Raw genomic sequence first — 19,002 nt, forward strand, 5'->3', positions numbered from 1 at the left:
GACACTGAAGAAGAACCAGCTGTCTTCAGCCATCCTGGTGAACTTCTACCGGTGTGTGATCGAGAGCATCCTGACCAGTTGCATCACAGTCTGGTATGGGAACTGCTCAGTGGCTGACCGCAAGGCACTGCAGAGGGTGGTGAAAACTCCCCAACGCATCACAGGGACACCACTTCCTGCTCTTGAGGTCATCCAGAGGAAATGCTGACTATGACGAGCTCGCAGCATTCTTAAGGACTCCTCTCACCCTGACCATGGACTGTTTAACCTCCTGCCCTCCGGAAGGCGCTTCAGGAGCCTCTGGACAAGGACCACAAGATTCAGGAACAGCTTTCTCCCTACAGCTGTCTCCTTGCTGAACTCTGCCCTCTGACACCCCTCAACATCAATACATCTGACTGATTTATTTATTTATTTACAACAAGCAAAAACAGTAAACTTGTTATTACTTGCACTACTGTCTGTTCATCCAGAATACTGAGTAATCCGTTTGCACACTGAAATATTTTCTATGCACTTTACTGTCCATTGCAATAGTGTAAATTATGTGCATATGTTCATAGTTCTGCCTATAGTGTACATATACTTTTACATAATCCATCTGTATAGACGGTTTCAACGGCGACAACATAAACAAACGTTACTTTTGTGGCCCTAACTTAACTTCCAGTAAACTTCCAAATAGAATCAATAACAACAGCCAAGTCCCTCTAGAGTAGATATATTTTTTGATAACAAACAAAATATGTTTGCTGCCTAAATCAGATGGACTTAATGAAAATGCAAATTAATTATTTCCGAGCAGGAAATGCATAAAGCGCGAGAAATAGAGGTTTCCCCAGTAACAGCTGTAAACAAAGCAGAGCTACGCTCACAAACGCTGCGTTATCAGGCATATAACACGTATAAGTCTTCCTTCAGAAATAGTGATATAAAAACACCGTGCCTCATTTTGATATTTAAACATATAAATGTGAGGAATTATTATTATTAAACTTTTATTACGTAACGTTACTCATGATTATTCAACGAAGCCTTTTTGAAAAATCGATCAGTTTTAAAATCGTGGCAATTCTCCAAAAATAAATAAATGTATGGGAAACACATCCCTCTCCGCCAATCAGATTCGAGGACCAGAAAGAACTGTTGTTTAAATATACAGTTTAGATAGATAGATAGGTCTCAGGATGGTTATAGTTTATCAGCTTGACATTTTTTTTAATATATTTTTTAAGCCCCACAAAAACACGAAGTTCATTTTATTTCATTTGTGATAAAAGAGATGCATTCGTTCAGGTTCATTATGAATAGCATTTTAATGTATTTTTGGAGGACACTGAATTAATGAATAACTGAGTTACACTTGCACTAATGTTAAATGCAATAAAGGCTCTCATTCAAACTTAATTACGTATAATACAGCACGAATCTGAATCAGAATATTAACAATGGAAATATCACATTTATTTCATGCTTCAAATTTTCAGGGTCTCTTGATAAAGTTTTGAAATACACATTATTGTCCCTTTCTCAGAAAAAAAATGCTTTTTTTATGCAAACCTTTTATTTCTGAAGGGGAAGGTCAATAGCCAATTATATTACTGAGTGTTTTTCAGACTCTGCGGGTCACCTGGTCCTGACCTCTGATGAATTCACATTTAAAGACTCAATAGGATTTCTGTCATTAATTCAACAACTTTCTGTAATGGCTATAATTCTGCTTAATTTTGATGGTCAAATCATAAGCTTGATTCATAATATAATAAACATTTAAATTAGTCTTTGCACTCATAAAACTGTAGCATTGCTGCCTCAGGTCCTACATGTGATGCACTGTAATGAGGGGTTTCTGAAATAGTATTCATCCCAAACTCACATTCATCCTGAAAGTACGTGGGGAGTGTGATATTTGTGCGACATTTATCATCCCATACCCACTGCTGTCGCCCTTTCCACTGCTGGGCTGATGAGAGTCTCACAGCTGCAGCCCACACAGCAAACAAGCTCCTCACGCTGACTCATATAGCATGAACAAAACCTATGTCATCACTGTTCTCATGCTTACAGTCTCAGCTTAAGATACATCATACACTGTGAAGATGGTGGAGTTTAAATAGGTTTGGCGATCTTGAGTTTGGATACTGCCACACAAAGCCAAAATGCAGTAAGTATACCAACACTGGAATGGCTTGCTGGTTGATTGATTGATTGATTGTTTGGTTGATTTGACATTCAGTTCCCAAATCTCATTTGTAAAATCGTTTATTCCAATGGTAAAGCAGTGCAGTGGAATACAAAATCTTGTTCATGTTTTTGCACTTAAGAATAGCTCACCCAAAAAAATGAAAATTTGTTGATTTGTAGATTTGTTTCTTCACGGGAACAGATTTGGAGAAATGTAGCATTATATCACTTGCTCACAGATGGATCCTCTGCAGTGAATGGGTGCCGTCAGAATGTGAGTCCAAACAGCTGATAAAAACATCACAATAATTCACAAATAATCCACACTAGGTCATCTGCATCCACCCACTCCTGAAGAAATAAATGTTATCCTGTCCCGCTCCCGCCCACATAAAAGTAGCATATAAATTTTTGTAAGTGCATCCATGAAAAACAGTAAGTTCTGTGTCACCTAGCCACAACATCCCAGCCTAAATGCTTCCGATAAAACATTTACCAAATACATACAAAATGATGTCAAAATGCCCATCCTGATGAATATTCACGTAAACAGTCGGTTTATAATAAACATTGTTGGTACATAGGCTATTAAGTGAATGTAAACTGTTGAAAACAAAACTACTGTGTAACAGTCAGACCCATGCCTGAGGTCTTAAAGAGACAGCAACCTAAATATACCTGCTGCTGTCTGTCATTAATATTTGTTATTTTCAGTTTCTGTGGTATTTCTGTACCTGAAAATTAGTTATGCATACCTGAAAAAAACTTAAAGCACAGTTAATTTTAGTTGTTTCTTTTTTTTTGTGAAAGTAAACATACATCTTGGATGGTCTGAGGGTGTATACATTTTCAGAAAAATTTCATACATCTAAAGACGTGTTTGTTAAAAGTTTAACTTCTTTTAACTTGTGTGTTGCATATTATAGATCGCTCTACCATGCACTAGATGCTGCAAAAGCCAGTCAAACACATCAGTTTAGGAAAGAAATGGAAAAGTAAGCAGTGGGATGCAAAAATGCATTCCATGTGAACAACTCCTTGGTGTTTTTATTGATGATTAATTTACTATAAAACATGAGAGTGAGTCAATAACACTAAATGAGATATATTCCATTCAAATTGAACATCATTTAAAAATATGCAGTACTTTCATTTCCACCCCATATGCAGCATAGTCCTCTCTGAAGTAAAGAGCTGTTCCTCTTATGCTTCACTTCTAGGTCATAATAACAGTGCAGAATTAGAAGCTACTGAAGTCTACAGGCCAATATGTCCTAAACCAGGCCTGATCAGAGTACTTTTATCTCAACTGAAGGACTACTGCTTACCTGTGTGCAATCATCGAGCATCGTTTCAATCAGCAGAACACATCTCAACACAATAAAAGTCTCAGTTGTTTTCATATGTGACAGTGTGAATAGACAAGATGCCAGCAAACAATGGCTCATCCCAAACCTCATCAACAGACGGCGTGAGCACTGAAGCAGATCAGCGATTTGTCACGCGCAGGCGCATTCATTCAAATGAGAAACATGACAGAATGAGAAAACTGCCACCGAGTCATGTAAGGACGACAGTTCAGCTTCTCTGACAAAGCAGGTCATGTTCAGGATTGAATGCAGTTTGAAATATTTGCTGCGTGGCTCCCAAAACTTTGTTTTCTAATCAGATATGATCATCGGGCTTTTGAGGATGGTTTATTTATTCATCCATCAATTCCCATGGTATCATCTTGAGACATGTTATGGGGAAATATAGAGTGACAACTGATATTTATATGCATTTTGTGTAAGTGCTTTGCTACACTAAAGATCAATTACTAGTACATTGAATTCATTGAATATCAGAATTTCATCTTACTTTTCACCAATATAAATATCAGTATCTGCACCAAATTGCATATTTTTGCTCTGTTTGGGCCTCTGAATAAAACTGCTACAAATAATCCTTCTGAGTCTGACTGAATGAGATATAGCTTTCCTTCAGATGTCAGAATAATAACTTAGCACTTGGTATTTTAATATGACATGTTATAACGAGATGGCAGATAATTTTTCCTCATGACTATTTTCATTTTCCTCCCCTGTATTCCACTGTAACAGTGTAAATAAAGATAACATATAGGCCTAGGCTACATAGCTACGATATAAACCATGAATAATTCACTGATGCACTCTCGTTTTTCTTTGAAGACCCTCACGTCTCATTCCAGGTAGCCTATTCATGTTGAAAATCATTTTAATGCTACATTTCCTTTTATTGAACAATAGTTGAAGGGCGAGTAGACTAATGTCCCTTCATTGTACACAGTTTTTGAAAAGGCTCATTATTGCGTTGATAGATCAAATCTTTAGCTGATTATTTACTGTGTGACGGAAGTTACTCCCATAATTCGCGTAAACAACGCGTCATATATGGCCATTCGAGTCTCATGTATCAAATAAATAAAGTTTGCATAATTTTTTTTATATTCATATGTTTTATTCTTAAGTTATGAATGCTAATTGGAGTCAACGGAAGTCGTAATTTCTTAGTGTTTCAATAATCAAAAATAAGAAAACGGACAGTATTTTATTAATACATAGTAAATACATATAATACATAATACAATTCGTGGCCTTCTGTCAGTGTGATTCAGACTTTGAAACATCAGCACCATCCAGTGAGTCAAAACATTCATTACATGTGGATTTTATTCCAGCGGACTGTCCTTCATTAAAGTGATGTTTCATTCAAAAAATGATACTGGCTATTCGTTAGAAATAACCTGTCCGTTGTATCTTCACGTACCTTCCCAAATGTATTTCCCGTCGACGCGCTTTATGAGCTTAAACCACAGCTTTTCTGCGAGCGGTCGGGACAGAGACAGAAGCGGTCGAGAGCCCGATACAAACACCTCGAGACCGGACACTCCTGAAGCGGAACACAGCCGTGTCCGGTAAATACACACAGGTCTTCGGTCATTACAAGTGTCTTGTTGACCCAATGATACAGATATATGCCTGCTTATAGTCTCTCTCTATGTGTTTGATAAATACGTATAATAAATAGATTTCATGGACAGTTTGTAACATTGTACGGTATCGTGTCCTCCTATCGTGTCCTGCAGGGGGCGCTGTGTGGCCAATCCTCCATTGAGCTGCATTCCAATATCAGGACATCATTTGCTGTTTTAAAGCTATTTGTAGACTAGAGTTTTGCATGTAAAAACTTAAATGATTACTTTCCTGACATTGATAGGCCCATTTAAATAAAAATTCGCTCCAGGTGTGTAATTACAATTGCTTTAATTTCGTAATCACAGTAGCATTTAATAAGTGACCAGTGCAGTGAAAAGTAGCTAACAGAGACCACATGACCACAGCACTTAGAAAGCCCTCTTATGTGGGCTATTATCTTTAGCACCTAAATACTGAACATCTGAACATGCTCTGCAGCCATGTCGCATAAATACACAAATGAAGCAATTATTAAACCCATTTTACATGACCTATTTAAATACGTTTAGGCTTCTAAGTTACTGCCCGGTTTATTGTATTTTATAATACTCATTCTATCCATTATTCGATTTCACCAAATAATGTTCTTGACCAAAGTGGTTAGATGAAAAATAATTACTATTTAATGTCAATAATAATAATTGATGTTGCAATAAATGACAAAGTTTATAAAATGAGCACAGGTTATTATTAAATGCATATAGTGTTTTCCAATGCCTTTACAGTACATCTTTATTAATTCTTGCATATTTGGCATATTAATCATGCATTTTTATGACCTCTTCTTACCAGATCAAAAATCTGATCATATCAGCTCATGTTTATCATCACTGCACTTGCTTTCTAAGTTTCACACTGATTATAAAATACTGCCACTTAGTTATAAAAGCCTACTTGAGTGATCCTCACAAAACTTTGGCCTATTTACATAGAATATTAAAAACCACAAGATTAATTGTTTGCCATCAAAAAAAAAAAAAAAAACATAATCATGATATATTTAAATTGCCATGTTTATCATTACATTCAGCACTAAACGTTAACCATATTTCAAAATCAAAAGAAATTATGAAATTACATATAAAGGTGTACTTAAATTCTACTCAAGTAGGCAAAAAGGCACTTTCAAGTAACACTAATCACATTTAATACCAATTTAAACTATACTGAATAACACACTACAGCTCAAAAGATAATCAAAAACATTACGTGTGTTGGTCGACACAGACACAAAACGATTATTAATACAAAATGATCTAAAATGTACTTTTAAGTAAAACATTTAATTTGACTTTATTTAACTTTAAATACATTACTACAAAGTGGACTTGTTAAAAGTGCACTTAAGTTTTAAGAAATAGTCATGAAAGTGAACTCTCATGGACTTTTATTTCATTAATATTATATATTCTTAAGTCATGTCCTATTATCTAAAGTACAGTTTTAATATATATATATATATATATATATATATATATATATATACTTTAATATTTGAATTATTCTTTGTAAGTGCACATTCAACACAAAAGGTTATGATGCATTGGTCAGCATTAATTGAAACAAATTGTCTGGATTACAACTCTGCTGTAGAAGAATAAATACCACCCCGACATTTAATGTTTTCTCCTCTTACTTCCTTGAGATAGCTAGCTGCTTTAAATCAATTTTGTTTGCTTTAATAAAAGTACACACTTGTGAGTCAGACTGTGTAACGGACAGGAAATACCAGGGTCTTCTGAGTAGAGTTTGGATAGAGTATAGACTTACAAGTATGGATGTAGTCATACTTTAAAAAAAATAAAAATAAATAAAAGAACACTGAGCCAAAAAAAAAAAAGAAGATAAAATATATAGATATTTTTAATTCAAGTCAAAAACCTCATGCAACCAAAAACTGGCAATTCTCCTGCTTAGATCATAATCAACTTAACCAAAAAACAGATTTCATATAACATAGCTTCAGTAATACAATATATGGACTGCATTACCAAAAAAAAAAAACACATCATTTTGATTACAGGGAAATGATCACACAACCCTTGGTGACACAACATTTGAGAAGCCTAAAACAGCTCCTAACATAAATGCTGCATAGCTTTCCATAAACCATGAAGGTTAAAAGAAACACTTACCGATATGTAGTATTTAATTAGCTTCAGATCACACATTCAAATATTAGCTTCCACATATTCTCACAGCACACATTTAAATGCAGACAGGTTAAGATATGTCACACATCACATAAATGTAAGTGATAGAGCTCATCTTTGTTTTCAAATATAGTGTTAGCTAAGCTTTCCCTGCTCACTCAATAGGAAACACAATAGCAGAGCATCTGTTTACTTCAGGTTAGTGAGGATCAGAGTGCAGACAGCCACAAGATTCAGTAAAGTGCAAATATTGACTCTAAATGCTGATATATGGTGGGCATGCTGATATTGAATGATATAGTACTGGAGAAGGGGGTTCAAGAGGTTTCAGTATGTATGCCTCAGTACATACAGAGCGTCCTTTAGAGTTGACTAAAGTCCATTGGTGCCATTTCTGGATAAAGCCTTTAAGAGAGTGGTAATTGTAAACCTGTGGTAAATGAAACCCTCCTGTTCTATGACAATGTGATAGAAAAGGACAGAAGCACAGCTCTCTTACTCTGAAACCCAATATAAATCCAAGCCCTTGAATTCTTAAGCATGATGACAGCTGTTCCTGGGTCAGGGAGAAGTGCACCTGTCTGCAATGTCACCATAAAATGGAGCAAAACTGAACCACGTTATCTTAGCCGAAACATACAAATATATTATAGTGTGGATTTGTACTGACAGGATCCAGAAGTCATTATCTGATCATCTTTAATGAGATTATCTTGCTGTGTCAAAACAAATAAATCAAGTGCTATTTGACAGGTTGAGGCTCATATAATCCCACTAAATTAAGCCTTTGTTTCACCAATGTTCACTCTCCTTTAAACCAGTCCACTCTCAGCCTTGGTCTTGATAAGACAGCATGGGTGTGTGTCAGAGGAAGCCAAACCATTTTTCCTAAAGGAACCTTGCATCACGGCCCTTCAGACCTTCAAATTAATCTTTGATATATTAATAAAAAAATAATCTTAACATTAAAACAAAAAATATTTAGGTTCCTTTTATTTACACAGTGATATTATATTTTAGAGGTTAGATATTGAAGTGTTTTAGTTATGTTTTGCAAACTACGTTTTCGTAGTGTTATGATACTGGTTTGAGAACAGATCGAAGCGATCTGCCGTCTCGCGTTAGCTCTCTGGTCGTGCACATGCAGGGCAGTGGAACCGCCTCCACTTGCCGGAGGACTTCATTGTATGGGCAACGTTTCAGATGGTCTGACATGCTAGAGATGTCCGCGAACTCCCAGCGGTTAACTGGGCTAAAGGCTGTGCTGAAACGCCAAACCTGCAGGAAAACAAAACAGTTACTTAACTTACAGCTTACTTATAACTTTACGGTAGAACTTGTAACATGTTTAGATCATTTCTTTCACTGAGATTAGGAAAAGAGTACAGTCAGAAAAAAAATACTGTTTAACACATTTAAGACGAGATGGACGACGCGTCTGTATTTCCTTAAATTTTTGAAAAATCTAGCAAAAAATAACCCAGAAATCAACTAAAACTAACGAAAACCAAACTTATTAGAAAAATAACAACTGAACATACATCAGTGTGATAAGAACTACCTAAAATTGACAGAAACCATATTTGGGGGGGGGGGTAGTTTGAAGTGTAGAATTATTATTATAATTTTTTTTGTAATATCCAATTAGTTTTCATAAGCCGTGTTTCCACTGTCGGGCTTAAAGCGGGCGTGCTAGTGCGTGAAAGGGCCAATCGCGTTTCCACTGTCACTTCCGGGGCTTGATCGTGCCTCGTCGGGGCTTCCTCAGGGTTTTTTTGCCCAACGAAAACCTTGGGCCAAAGCGGGCCAGCTGGGGCTAGAGGAGGGGTTATGAACAAAGGCGGAGTTTCTCCGTGTCTGGAGAGCGTCAGCGCGGATCATTTCAGAAAGATAACAGCTTTAACACCGGTATTAAAGACTTTTTAAAGTAAGTTGAGCTCAAAACTCACTCTTAGTTAGCAGCGAGTGTTTGAAATAACTTGATCCGATGTGGATTACAATCACTAAACTAGACAGAAATATTTATAAGGGATGTAAAAGACGCAAAACATTAACGTTACCATTGTAAACATGGTAAATGCAACCACTTTGAGAAATCAGATGTCAGCTTCTTATTCTCTATCACAATTGTGTATTTATTTAGTAACATATTTTATCTGTCGTCTTGTCTGAGAGTTTAGCTCCGCGTAGCATATGTCATCAAAATATAATGATGATTTTTGTTCGGGAGCTTTTATAAAAATAGAGCGTCTGCGCTGCGGATCATTTCAGAAAGATAACAGCTATAACACCAGCATTAAAAACTTTTTTAAATAAGTTGAGCTCAAAACTCACTTTCAGTCAGCAGCAAATGTTTGAAATGACGTGAATCCGATGTGGATTATAATCACCATACAAGGCAGAAATATTTATAAGCGATGTAAAAGACTATGCACGCTAGGCATTAACATTACCATATTAAACATGGTAAATATGACCACTGGAGAAATCAGATGTCAGCTTTTTATTCTCTATCACAATCGTGTATTTATTTAGTAACTTATATTATCTGTCACAAGCCTCGTCTCGAGAGTTTAGCTCCACGTAGCCTATCATAAAAATATAATAATGTTTTTTGTTCAGAAGCTTTTATAAAAATAGATATTATCATTCATTCTAAATGTGACGTATAGACTACTGTGGCTACAAATAAACAGAAACAGACTCGACTGAATAAGCAGGCAATTTTCATAAGCATTAAAAATAAATAAATAAAAAAGAAATACATGTATTGCTGTGTGATTAATTTTGAGTCCTGATAAATTAATTCATTAAGATCAATGTATCACTTATTCTATAGTAAAGCATTGATGCTTTTGAATTTGAATATTTAACAAAGCATGCAATCAAACGGGCGCTTTTATCATATTTGTTTTGTGATCGCAATAGTTCCAGTGACTTATTTCTTATTAGTTTTCTGATAACTTCTCTTTGTTGATGAAATGATGGGGTTGTGTGATGTTGTTCCTGAGAGGCATGTAAAGGGCGTGTTTAAGTGAAGCGCAGCGGAGCTTCAGGACCGACTGTGGAAACCCTGCGCTATTCTGGCCTTGGTGCTACTGGCCCGAGACTATGAGCCCTGCCCGGCCCGTTTTAATCCCTGGCTCGCACTGGCCCGACAGTGGAAATGCGGCTATAGAGAGCTTATGACCTATACTGCAGCCAATCATACTGCAGTGATCAAATAGTTTTGGCTTCACTTTTCATGTGTGCAGCATCCTTGGGGTGTCTCACAATAAGCTTCCTAGTTCACTAGTCAGGGCACTGATTTGGGAATCGGCCATTTTAAGGTCTCAATCTCAATCAAGAAATCCTTCTGCAACTTTCGCTCCCTAATAAATCCCACAACGCATCGCAAAAACCAGGGAGCATCAATACTCACTATGCCCCCTTACAGTTTACGATTCACAAACTTAGACGCTAGGGATCTGATGGAGACACCCTTGGTTTAACATAACATTATAAGCATGCTGCCACTATTTAGACATACTGTACCTTGTCTTTTATCTGCCAGGTTCGTCTTCCATCCAAATATTGCTTCTTTTCCCATTGTACTACCACCATGCCACGAGTCTGCAGCAGACTAGCACAAACATCCCTCATGGTACGAGATACCATTGACAGCTGACATAGGCTAAAGCCATCCAGAAATCGTGCTACATGTTGAAGTACTTCAAACGGCAATCCACTAAGGTGATCACACTTGGGTTCTGTCACAGGTTCTGAGAAGGGTTGCACCCCGAAGGACCTGAGGTGACGGTCATGAACTACCTTCGAGCCTTGATTCTTAGGGCAGAATCTGCGTTGGGAGTATGTGCAGCCATAATACGCTAACGGACAACGGTGCTCCATCCAGCCATTGAGTCCAGAGTGTATTTCTCCATGAACATTGCAAAAATGTGAGAGGAACTCTTCTCGACGGAAGAGCTGGCCACACTCAAAGGTAAACATGGAGCCCTCACGTGGGGCCCAGCTTGGGCGAGGAACTAGCTGCTCCAGGGTAAGATCAAGCCGTAGAGTGCAAAACGGACTTGGTTGTGAAAGGCGTGGAGCGGCTCGATCACAAGCAGAAGCCGATGCAACCTCGCCGACCATCGTACTTGTTGCCAAGATGGCAGCGGGGAAACTAAACGTCTGGGTGCCGAAGTCAACACGTGTGCCCCCAAACCCATAGACTGTGTCCGATATCCTCCGAGCTCGTGGCGACTCCTCCAAGCAGAACAGAAGAGCGGCTGCCGTAAAGTCAATTTCCCCAAGTCCCATGGGGTCATCCACTGGTTCCTGATCTAAATCTGATGTGTCCACAGCTTTGTCCTCCATTTTGCAATGTGGATTTCTATGAGGAAAGACTTCGGTAAATGGCCCCTTCCGTCCATTGAGTGCAAGTGGCATAAAGTTGCGCAGCAACTGAAGGTTTTGGAGTTTCCTCTCAAAAGTCCTGTCTTCAAAATCCAATGCCATCATTGGTACAGCACTGTCTTTCTGGATGGTCAAAATCTGAGCATGTATAGGCTGCTGCAGCAATGGAGCTTGTGATCCAGAGGCCTCCTGGATCAAGAAAGCTTGTTGGTCATGTCTGATCTCTGGCCTATGGGGAATTAAAGGACCGACAAATTCCCAAGAACCTTGGGACTCTGGGTTTTGATGGTGTTCAGTGGTCGATTCCATTAAATCATCCACAATACTATGAGAGCCATTACAGAACCCTTGTCTATCTATGTCTTCCAGCATGACTGGGCAACACTCACCTGTTGCCTCATGAGCAAGAACATCTAAAGCGGTTTCTCCATCATCAAATCCCCCAACAGCCCCAGACTCACCATCAACTGCTGAGTTAACATCCTTCATATCAACATCTGCAGACTCCAAGGTTTCTGAGTGAATGAGCATACCATTGTCGTTTACTATCGGACCATTAATTGTCTCAGTGCCTTTGACAGCATCTCCTAATGATCCGAGAGCAGAGGCCAAGCTTCTGCCAAGTTCCATGAGTTTCTGGTGCTGTTGAGGCTGTAGCTCCTCCTTTAGGCCATTGACTCCGCTAGCTATTTTATCACAACTGAACCTGGCATCTTCTCTCATCCTCACCTTTTCATGCAGTTCACCATTGCGCTCTGTAAGTCCAGCTGATGCATTAGTGGCTGTACCATCGGTTTCTGAAGAATTAAGGTGGATCAGGACATTGAGAGCTGCGGCCAGGCTTTTGGTCGTCTCTACTGTGGTTTGGTAGAGCTCACCATAATGTTCTTCTTTAATACCGTTAATCCCATTGGAAATCTTGTCTTTTGAGCAGCCAGCCATAGGCTCCATCTCAACACTCTCCACCTGCACACATGGAGCCTGAGCAACTGAGACTATGCCAGGCTTTTCGCTTTGTCCTGGTGCCTGAGTCTTTTTCTCTGAGCCACTGGTGGGAGCAAGAGAGACGAGTTTGAGTGACGCTAACATGGTGCGCTGGTCCTGAAGGGCGAGTGCCATGTCAAGCTGCTCCACCTCATCTGCTTCTTGACTCAGTCTCTCATATGAACGATAATCTTCATCGTTCACTGGCCACCTATTCCACTCCATAGTGCAGCACACCACACCTGCAGGACACACCTCAAGGTGCTCTGCCATCTGGCCACGGGCCAGTGTAAAAGGGCATCCAATGCTTTGGTTAAGACATGGCACCCTTTCAAGCGGGCACAGCAGCTTGTGTTCAACTGCTTTGCAGCTGTGGAAGACAGCACCACACACAAGAGGGCAGCTGATGAGGTCACAGGAAGTGCCGGGTTGAGGTTTGACCATGCATCTTCTGCTTATGCAGGACATGCAGTGAATATGAGGCTCCTCCATTATTTAAGATGACAGCAGCAAGTAGTGTAGTAGCAGGATTCTCAACCCCTGCAAATCAATGAGAGAAAAACTGAGATTAGATTATCCAACATGCAAGCTGTATAAGTAATTTTTTTTTATAGAAAGGGGCATCTACTAAATGTAATATTGTAGATCTGAACTGTTTATTGTCTGTATATCTGGTAAACAAGTCTGTCGTTAGTGTCATGGCCAGTAGTCACAAACAGGCACAAAGACAGCACGGGGATCTTAAGACACATTTTACAACTATTTTTAACTTGAAAACAAAAAAGGTTTATGGCCCAAACCATCCATCTGCATATGTAAATAGACCAACAATTAAGTAATTTTGGGGTTAAACATTAATTGTCTAAATGTATCATACAAGGTAGTGGATTCCTCCCACACCTAGTCAGCTTAAACGAAGCTGGCCCCCTTGACTCATTTGAGGAAGGGGGATAAATTTCATCAGAGGAATAAAGGTGTGGATGATGCTAAGCTTTTTATTTTGGACACACTTTATAAGCATATGGAGAAACCCAAATCTCATGCCAGGCTTTTATTTGCTGACTTCTCATCAGCTTCTAACAAAATGCAGCCTCTCATTTTGATTGAGAGGCTTGCTTCTTATTTTAATCTGCCCAACCAGCTTTTAGCCTTGTTCTTAAATTTTTTGACTGATAGGACACAGAGGGTTTTAGTAAATGTGGTTACTTCAAAAACCCAAGTCTCCAACACAGGTTCCCCACAAGGCTGTGTACTTTCCCCGTTACTGTTCATTTTATACACAGATAGTTGTAGGTCTCTTAAAGAGGACAGTTTTCTTGTTAAATTTTCTGATGATACTGCTCTGCTGTCCCTTCTCCATGGCACAGAGTCAGATCACGGACGTGCACTTCCTGATTTCGTAAAGTGGTGTGATGACAGCCTTCTTGACCTTAACGTTCTTAAAACTAAGGAACTCATTATCGATTATAGAAAAAAAGGGACAAATACCTCAGTATGCAGAATCCATGGCGAGGATGTGGAGATTGTAAATTATTATAAATATCTGGGTACAGTTTTTGATTCTCAACTGAAGTTTGAAAGGAACTCTGAATCAGTGGTCAAACGGGCCCAGCAGAGAGTACATTTATTGCGCAGGATAAATTCCTTCGGGGTTTCTAAATCTATACTGTGCACTGTGTATTTGTCTTATATTGAGAGCCTTCTTACTTTTTCTTTCATTTGTTGGTTTGGTAACATTTCAGTGAAGGACCGAAACTGTTTAAATAATATTGTGAAAGTCTGCTCCAAAATTATTGGAATCCAAATGTGCGACCTAAGTTCTCTGTGGGAGAAACGTGTTCTTCAAAAAGTAAAAAGTCTGTTGAACCTACATCATATTTTGGGAGATGAATTTGTTCTTATGCCATCAGGTCGGCTTTACTTGCAGCCCCCTAGAAAGACAAACCATTATGGGAGATCATTTATTCCTTCAGCAATTATGCTGTTAAACATTGAGCTGAGGAAATAATTATGGACTGATCTGTTCTTGGCACTATGCACATTAGGAGCTACAGATATGTGCAATTCATTTTCTGTTTGCTGTTTTTTTTTTCTGCTTTGATGTCTTTTTATTTATAAACTGTCCTTGGACCCGGACCCTATCATGTTACCCTTGTTATATACATACTATGGCTGTGTGAATGGTTGTATGTCTAGACTAGTGTTGTCAAAAGACCCGGTACTTCGGTACCAAGTCGGTAATAAAAAAAAATTTATGTGACGGTACCAGATTTCTTTAAGTCCCGGTAGTACCGAGGTCCCGTTCAAACCCGGTTCAGCGCTATGATTACCGCGAAGCAGAAAACGAGGACGGAATCTCAAAATCCAGTCATGAAAATGAAACTTACATTTTAATATGGACAGTCATGGAATGTGTAAAAGTTAGCATAAATTAATCAAATCAAATCTCCATATGGACCAGTATCTGTAAATGTTACGCCGCAAAAGTTGTTTGAAATATGAATCCGTGTTCTGCGCGTCTCTGTGTGAATTAATAAATGGCAGAGACGTGCGGGTTTGTTTACTACATAGACTGAAGCGCATGACGCTTGCATTAATTTCAGCATCTGAGCTTCAGAGTTCTCTCTCCATCAAGCGATCTGAACTTTTCAGTTCATCTCAATGGACGCACAGCGCAACTGTATTTGATGCTCTCTAAACTCTTTGTGAAGGCGCACGACTCACCGTCGCTTTACTGATAGCGCTGTTTCTCACACATGCAAAGAGAGAGAGAGCGAGAGTCTTACCACACTGAATCGACACGCTATATGTAAACTATTCTTTGTTGTCTTCTCCTGTCAAAATAATGGAGTTCATTTAGAATTTGTATATTCGTTTTCGAACAAGCAGAAGACATACCGGTTTCTCCGGTAGTGGGCGGAGCTAATGCGCAAATGGCAATTTCATTGGCTGGCGCTGATCTATTACCGTCCCTGTTTTGATTTCAGCAAATCAGCAAATTTGACCGAACGCAGACAACGTGATTACTATTCATGAGCCCAGCAGCTCATCAATTCATAGTGCATTGTAGATACATTAGTATGATAGTAGAATTAGTAGTAGTATTATCTTTTAATAATAATTAATATGATCTATTACTATTTTTTTACAGAAACCCTCAATGACCAAAAATATCTTAAGCATCACCACCAGTCTTAAGTTCAGTTAAAATGACAAATATGCATTCATTAGGCCTAAAAGTTAATTTTTACATAAAGGCATTGTGCTAGAAATATTACTATTATTTAGTAAAATGTATGTGATACTGCTACTACTGTTGAAAAAATGTATAAAACACAATATTTCTTCCATGTTTTAATTTTAATAGCAAATCCCCTTTATTTACCAAAAATAAAATGGGTTTAAATTTCATAAATTAAAAGACAAATTAAATGTGTGTGAAACTTGTTTACTGTTTTCATAATTATATAACTTGTAGAAAAACTTTAAACACAATTGTAAATAAGTATAAAGAATGGGATTGGTTTTATTTTTAGTGCTAAAAAGTAATTTTTTTTTAAATTAGCATATTTTTGTGTTTTGCTTTGGTACCGAAATTGGTACCGAGAACCGTGGATTTTCACTGGTATCGGTACCGAATACTGAAATTTTGGTACCGTGACAACACTAGTCTAGACGGTGTACTGTAGAAACTGAATTGCCCTTTGGGGATTAATAAAGCTATCTGTATCTGTATCACCTTATGACAGATGGGAAGTTAGAGTTCAAGACGATCACAAGAACTGATGACTTTATAAAGACATTTATAATCTTACAATGACTAATTTCTCTCGTCGATTTTGATAAACTATGTAGTGTGCACTGAAAAAAAAGCATTAATTTTGATAGATACCCCTCTTGAACTCCTTCCAGCTTTAATGCTGTCTGATTCTATCCAACATAACCTTAGTCAGCTTAAACGAACCCTTGACTCATGTGTTGCTGCTGTTCTACTGGTCTTTGTACAATGACACCACACCGAACCATAAACCAAGAAGACAGAAAGACCCTTTAAGAGCTCATTAAACTTATTCTTTAAAGTTTCCCAACACACATTGGTATTTAATTGGTATTTAAAATATTTAATTTTTGATAAACAGACATTTGACAAAACTGAAAACCTTCAGCAACCACAAAAACTTCATGACACTTAATTTAGTACAGAATGAAGTTAAAAAGTGACCTCACGATTATGGCAGTGAAATTTAGATCTTTATTTTGTTGAAGTTTAACTTTGGTTTACTTTATTATTTTTTACGTTAGCCTGTTAGCTAGCTGAACTTTCTGCCTTCAGTCTACGTAAACAAACTACTCACTTACCCACAGACTGTGTCAACTAACTCCCCGCGTTACTCACTCGCGCCCCTCGCCTGTTTCCTCACTTGTCCGATTTTACAATGAAACGGGACACTTTACACACCGCTGGATGATAACGTAAACAATCCTGTCCAAAAATGCTCAATCCGTAAGGGGCGCGCGCCGATGACGTCATCACGCACAACCGAGCGTCGTGACGACGTGACATTTAGGCAGGGTATTATTTATAGGCTACTAGAAATGTGTTTATATACAATCAAATGTAAACATTTTAAATTGAAGAATGATATTAGGTAGAATTATTTTGGTGTTGTTTTTTAAAAATGCTTTAAAAAGGATGAAAGTGTAAAATACTAGTTTTTGATCGTTTATTGTGTCTTTGAAATTACCTTTATATGATCAAATACCTTTAAATGGTATTTGCCCTTACTCTTAGAGAAGAGCAGAACCTGGGGACTGTACCATGATGGTAGCTGAACAAATTCAGAGTTACAGGATTAGTTTTGAGTTGGCAAAACCAAACCTCTCCAATCTGGCTTTGTCGGTACCATGATGCTGATCAACAACTTTCTTTTGTCAACTCAGGCTTGTCAAAATTGCTTGTGTGTAATAGATAAATAATAATAATAATATGAATCATAATAATTATATAAATCATAAAATGACTTCTTTTTTTAGCGTTAGGGACATTTAATTTGGAGCAAGATAAACTGGGGGAGTGACTTTGTGTCAGACATGTGTCACTTCTCTCACATCTGATTGGTCCAGCTTCAGTTTGAGATCTCTGACCTAGAACATAACCTGCCCCGGAGCAGGTAAGCCGTGGAGTGTAAGTTACTATGGCAATGAATGCTGCTAAAAAACTTACCTGGCCAGCCAGCTAATACAGCTTCATGGTACAGGCCCCTGGGCCTTTCCATGTAAAGCCAGTGTTTATATGATGGTCACAGACACAGTCTGCATGCTTTGGTCAGTTGATGTATGATTTACAAGTGCGTTGTGGGTGATCAGAGAGATTATAATGCATCATTAATCATCTGTTGATCTGTCTATTGACTATTTTAAGATATAAGGGGCCTGCATGAAGCTGGTTTAGCTGACTGGCCAGGTAAGTTTCAGTTTAGTTTGCACCTATCCTGGGTTTTTAGGTACCATGAAAGTAGCTCGGCTTTTAGGGGCATCCATTGCCTTAATAACTTACACTCCGCAGCTAACCTGCTCTGGGACAGGTTATGTTCTGGTTTAGAGATCTCAAACCGAAATCCGACCAATCAGCTTCAAGCAAAGTGACGCATCTCTGATGCAATAAAGCCACTCCACCCAGTTTTTCTTACTCCAAATTAAAGGATACTAGTAAAAACATTTTTAGTAATAAAATTGTGTGATTTTAGAGATTAATATTTTTTATAATTATTTTATATGATTAATATAATTATAATACCCTTAATCCTGTTAGTGTTCCTGTAGCTCAAGTGGTAGAGCATTGCATTATCAAGTGCAAGGTTGGGGGTTCGATTCCCCGGGAGCACATGATAGGTAAAAATTGATAGCCTGAATGCACTGTAAGTCGCTTTGGATAAAAGCGTCTGCTAAATGCATAAATTTAATTTAATAAATTGAATCCATTTCACAAGCTAGCTTAGTTTAATAGTAATTATTAAGCTTTTATTTTATATTAATATAAACATATAGATAATATGCAACATAAATACGTGTTAGAATCAATAGTTTTAAACAAGACTACATATGAGCTTAGATTTTGAAGTGTTATTATACCTATGAATATTTACAACTCTATAAACTAACTTTGCACCTTTTACTTGCACTTATATGGCAAGAGGTTTTCTTGAAGTTTTCCTCTTTCATAGATAGGTCGTTTCATCTTGTAAATGTGTTTAAATTCTTCATATTGTTAGATCTTTTAATAT

General features: G+C 37.9%; 1 protein-coding gene across 3 annotated transcripts; it reads right to left on the reverse strand.

The window, feature by feature from the left end:
• Window positions 1-7,024: 7,024 nt before the first annotated feature.
• fbxo30b (F-box protein 30b) lies at window positions 7,025-17,272 on the reverse strand. 3 transcript variants are annotated; one of them, XM_059540446.1, is made up of 3 exons: window positions 17,174-17,272; window positions 10,871-13,258; window positions 7,025-8,614 (listed from the first exon to the last, which is right to left on the reverse strand). In XM_059540446.1, the coding sequence occupies exons 2-3, from the start codon at window positions 13,208-13,210 to the stop codon at window positions 8,411-8,413; spliced, it is 2,544 nt and encodes an 847-aa protein (XP_059396429.1). In that variant the 5' UTR covers window positions 13,211-13,258; window positions 17,174-17,272; the 3' UTR covers window positions 7,025-8,410. The 3 variants fall into 3 exon arrangements, with proteins under 3 accessions (XP_059396429.1, XP_059396430.1, XP_059396428.1); XM_059540447.1 differs by having other exon boundaries at window positions 17,178-17,259; XM_059540445.1 differs by having other exon boundaries at window positions 17,078-17,233.
• Window positions 17,273-19,002: the final 1,730 nt, after the last annotated feature.

The sequence above is a fragment of the Carassius carassius genome, chromosome 46 (genome assembly GCF_963082965.1).
Source record: "Carassius carassius chromosome 46, fCarCar2.1, whole genome shotgun sequence".
Lineage (NCBI taxonomy): Eukaryota > Metazoa > Chordata > Actinopteri > Cypriniformes > Cyprinidae > Carassius > Carassius carassius.

What these genes read in the sequence shown, in the direction of transcription:
- fbxo30b (XM_059540446.1), bottom strand. Translation starts at nt 13,210, where the DNA reads ATGGAGGAGCCTCATATTCACTGCATGTCCTGCATAAGCAGAAGATGC. An exon ending in CCTGGCAGATAAAAGACAAG is followed by an intron (nt 8,615 to 10,870) that starts GTACAGTATGTC and finishes GTTTTCCTGCAG; the next exon opens with GTTTGGCGTTTCAGCACAGC.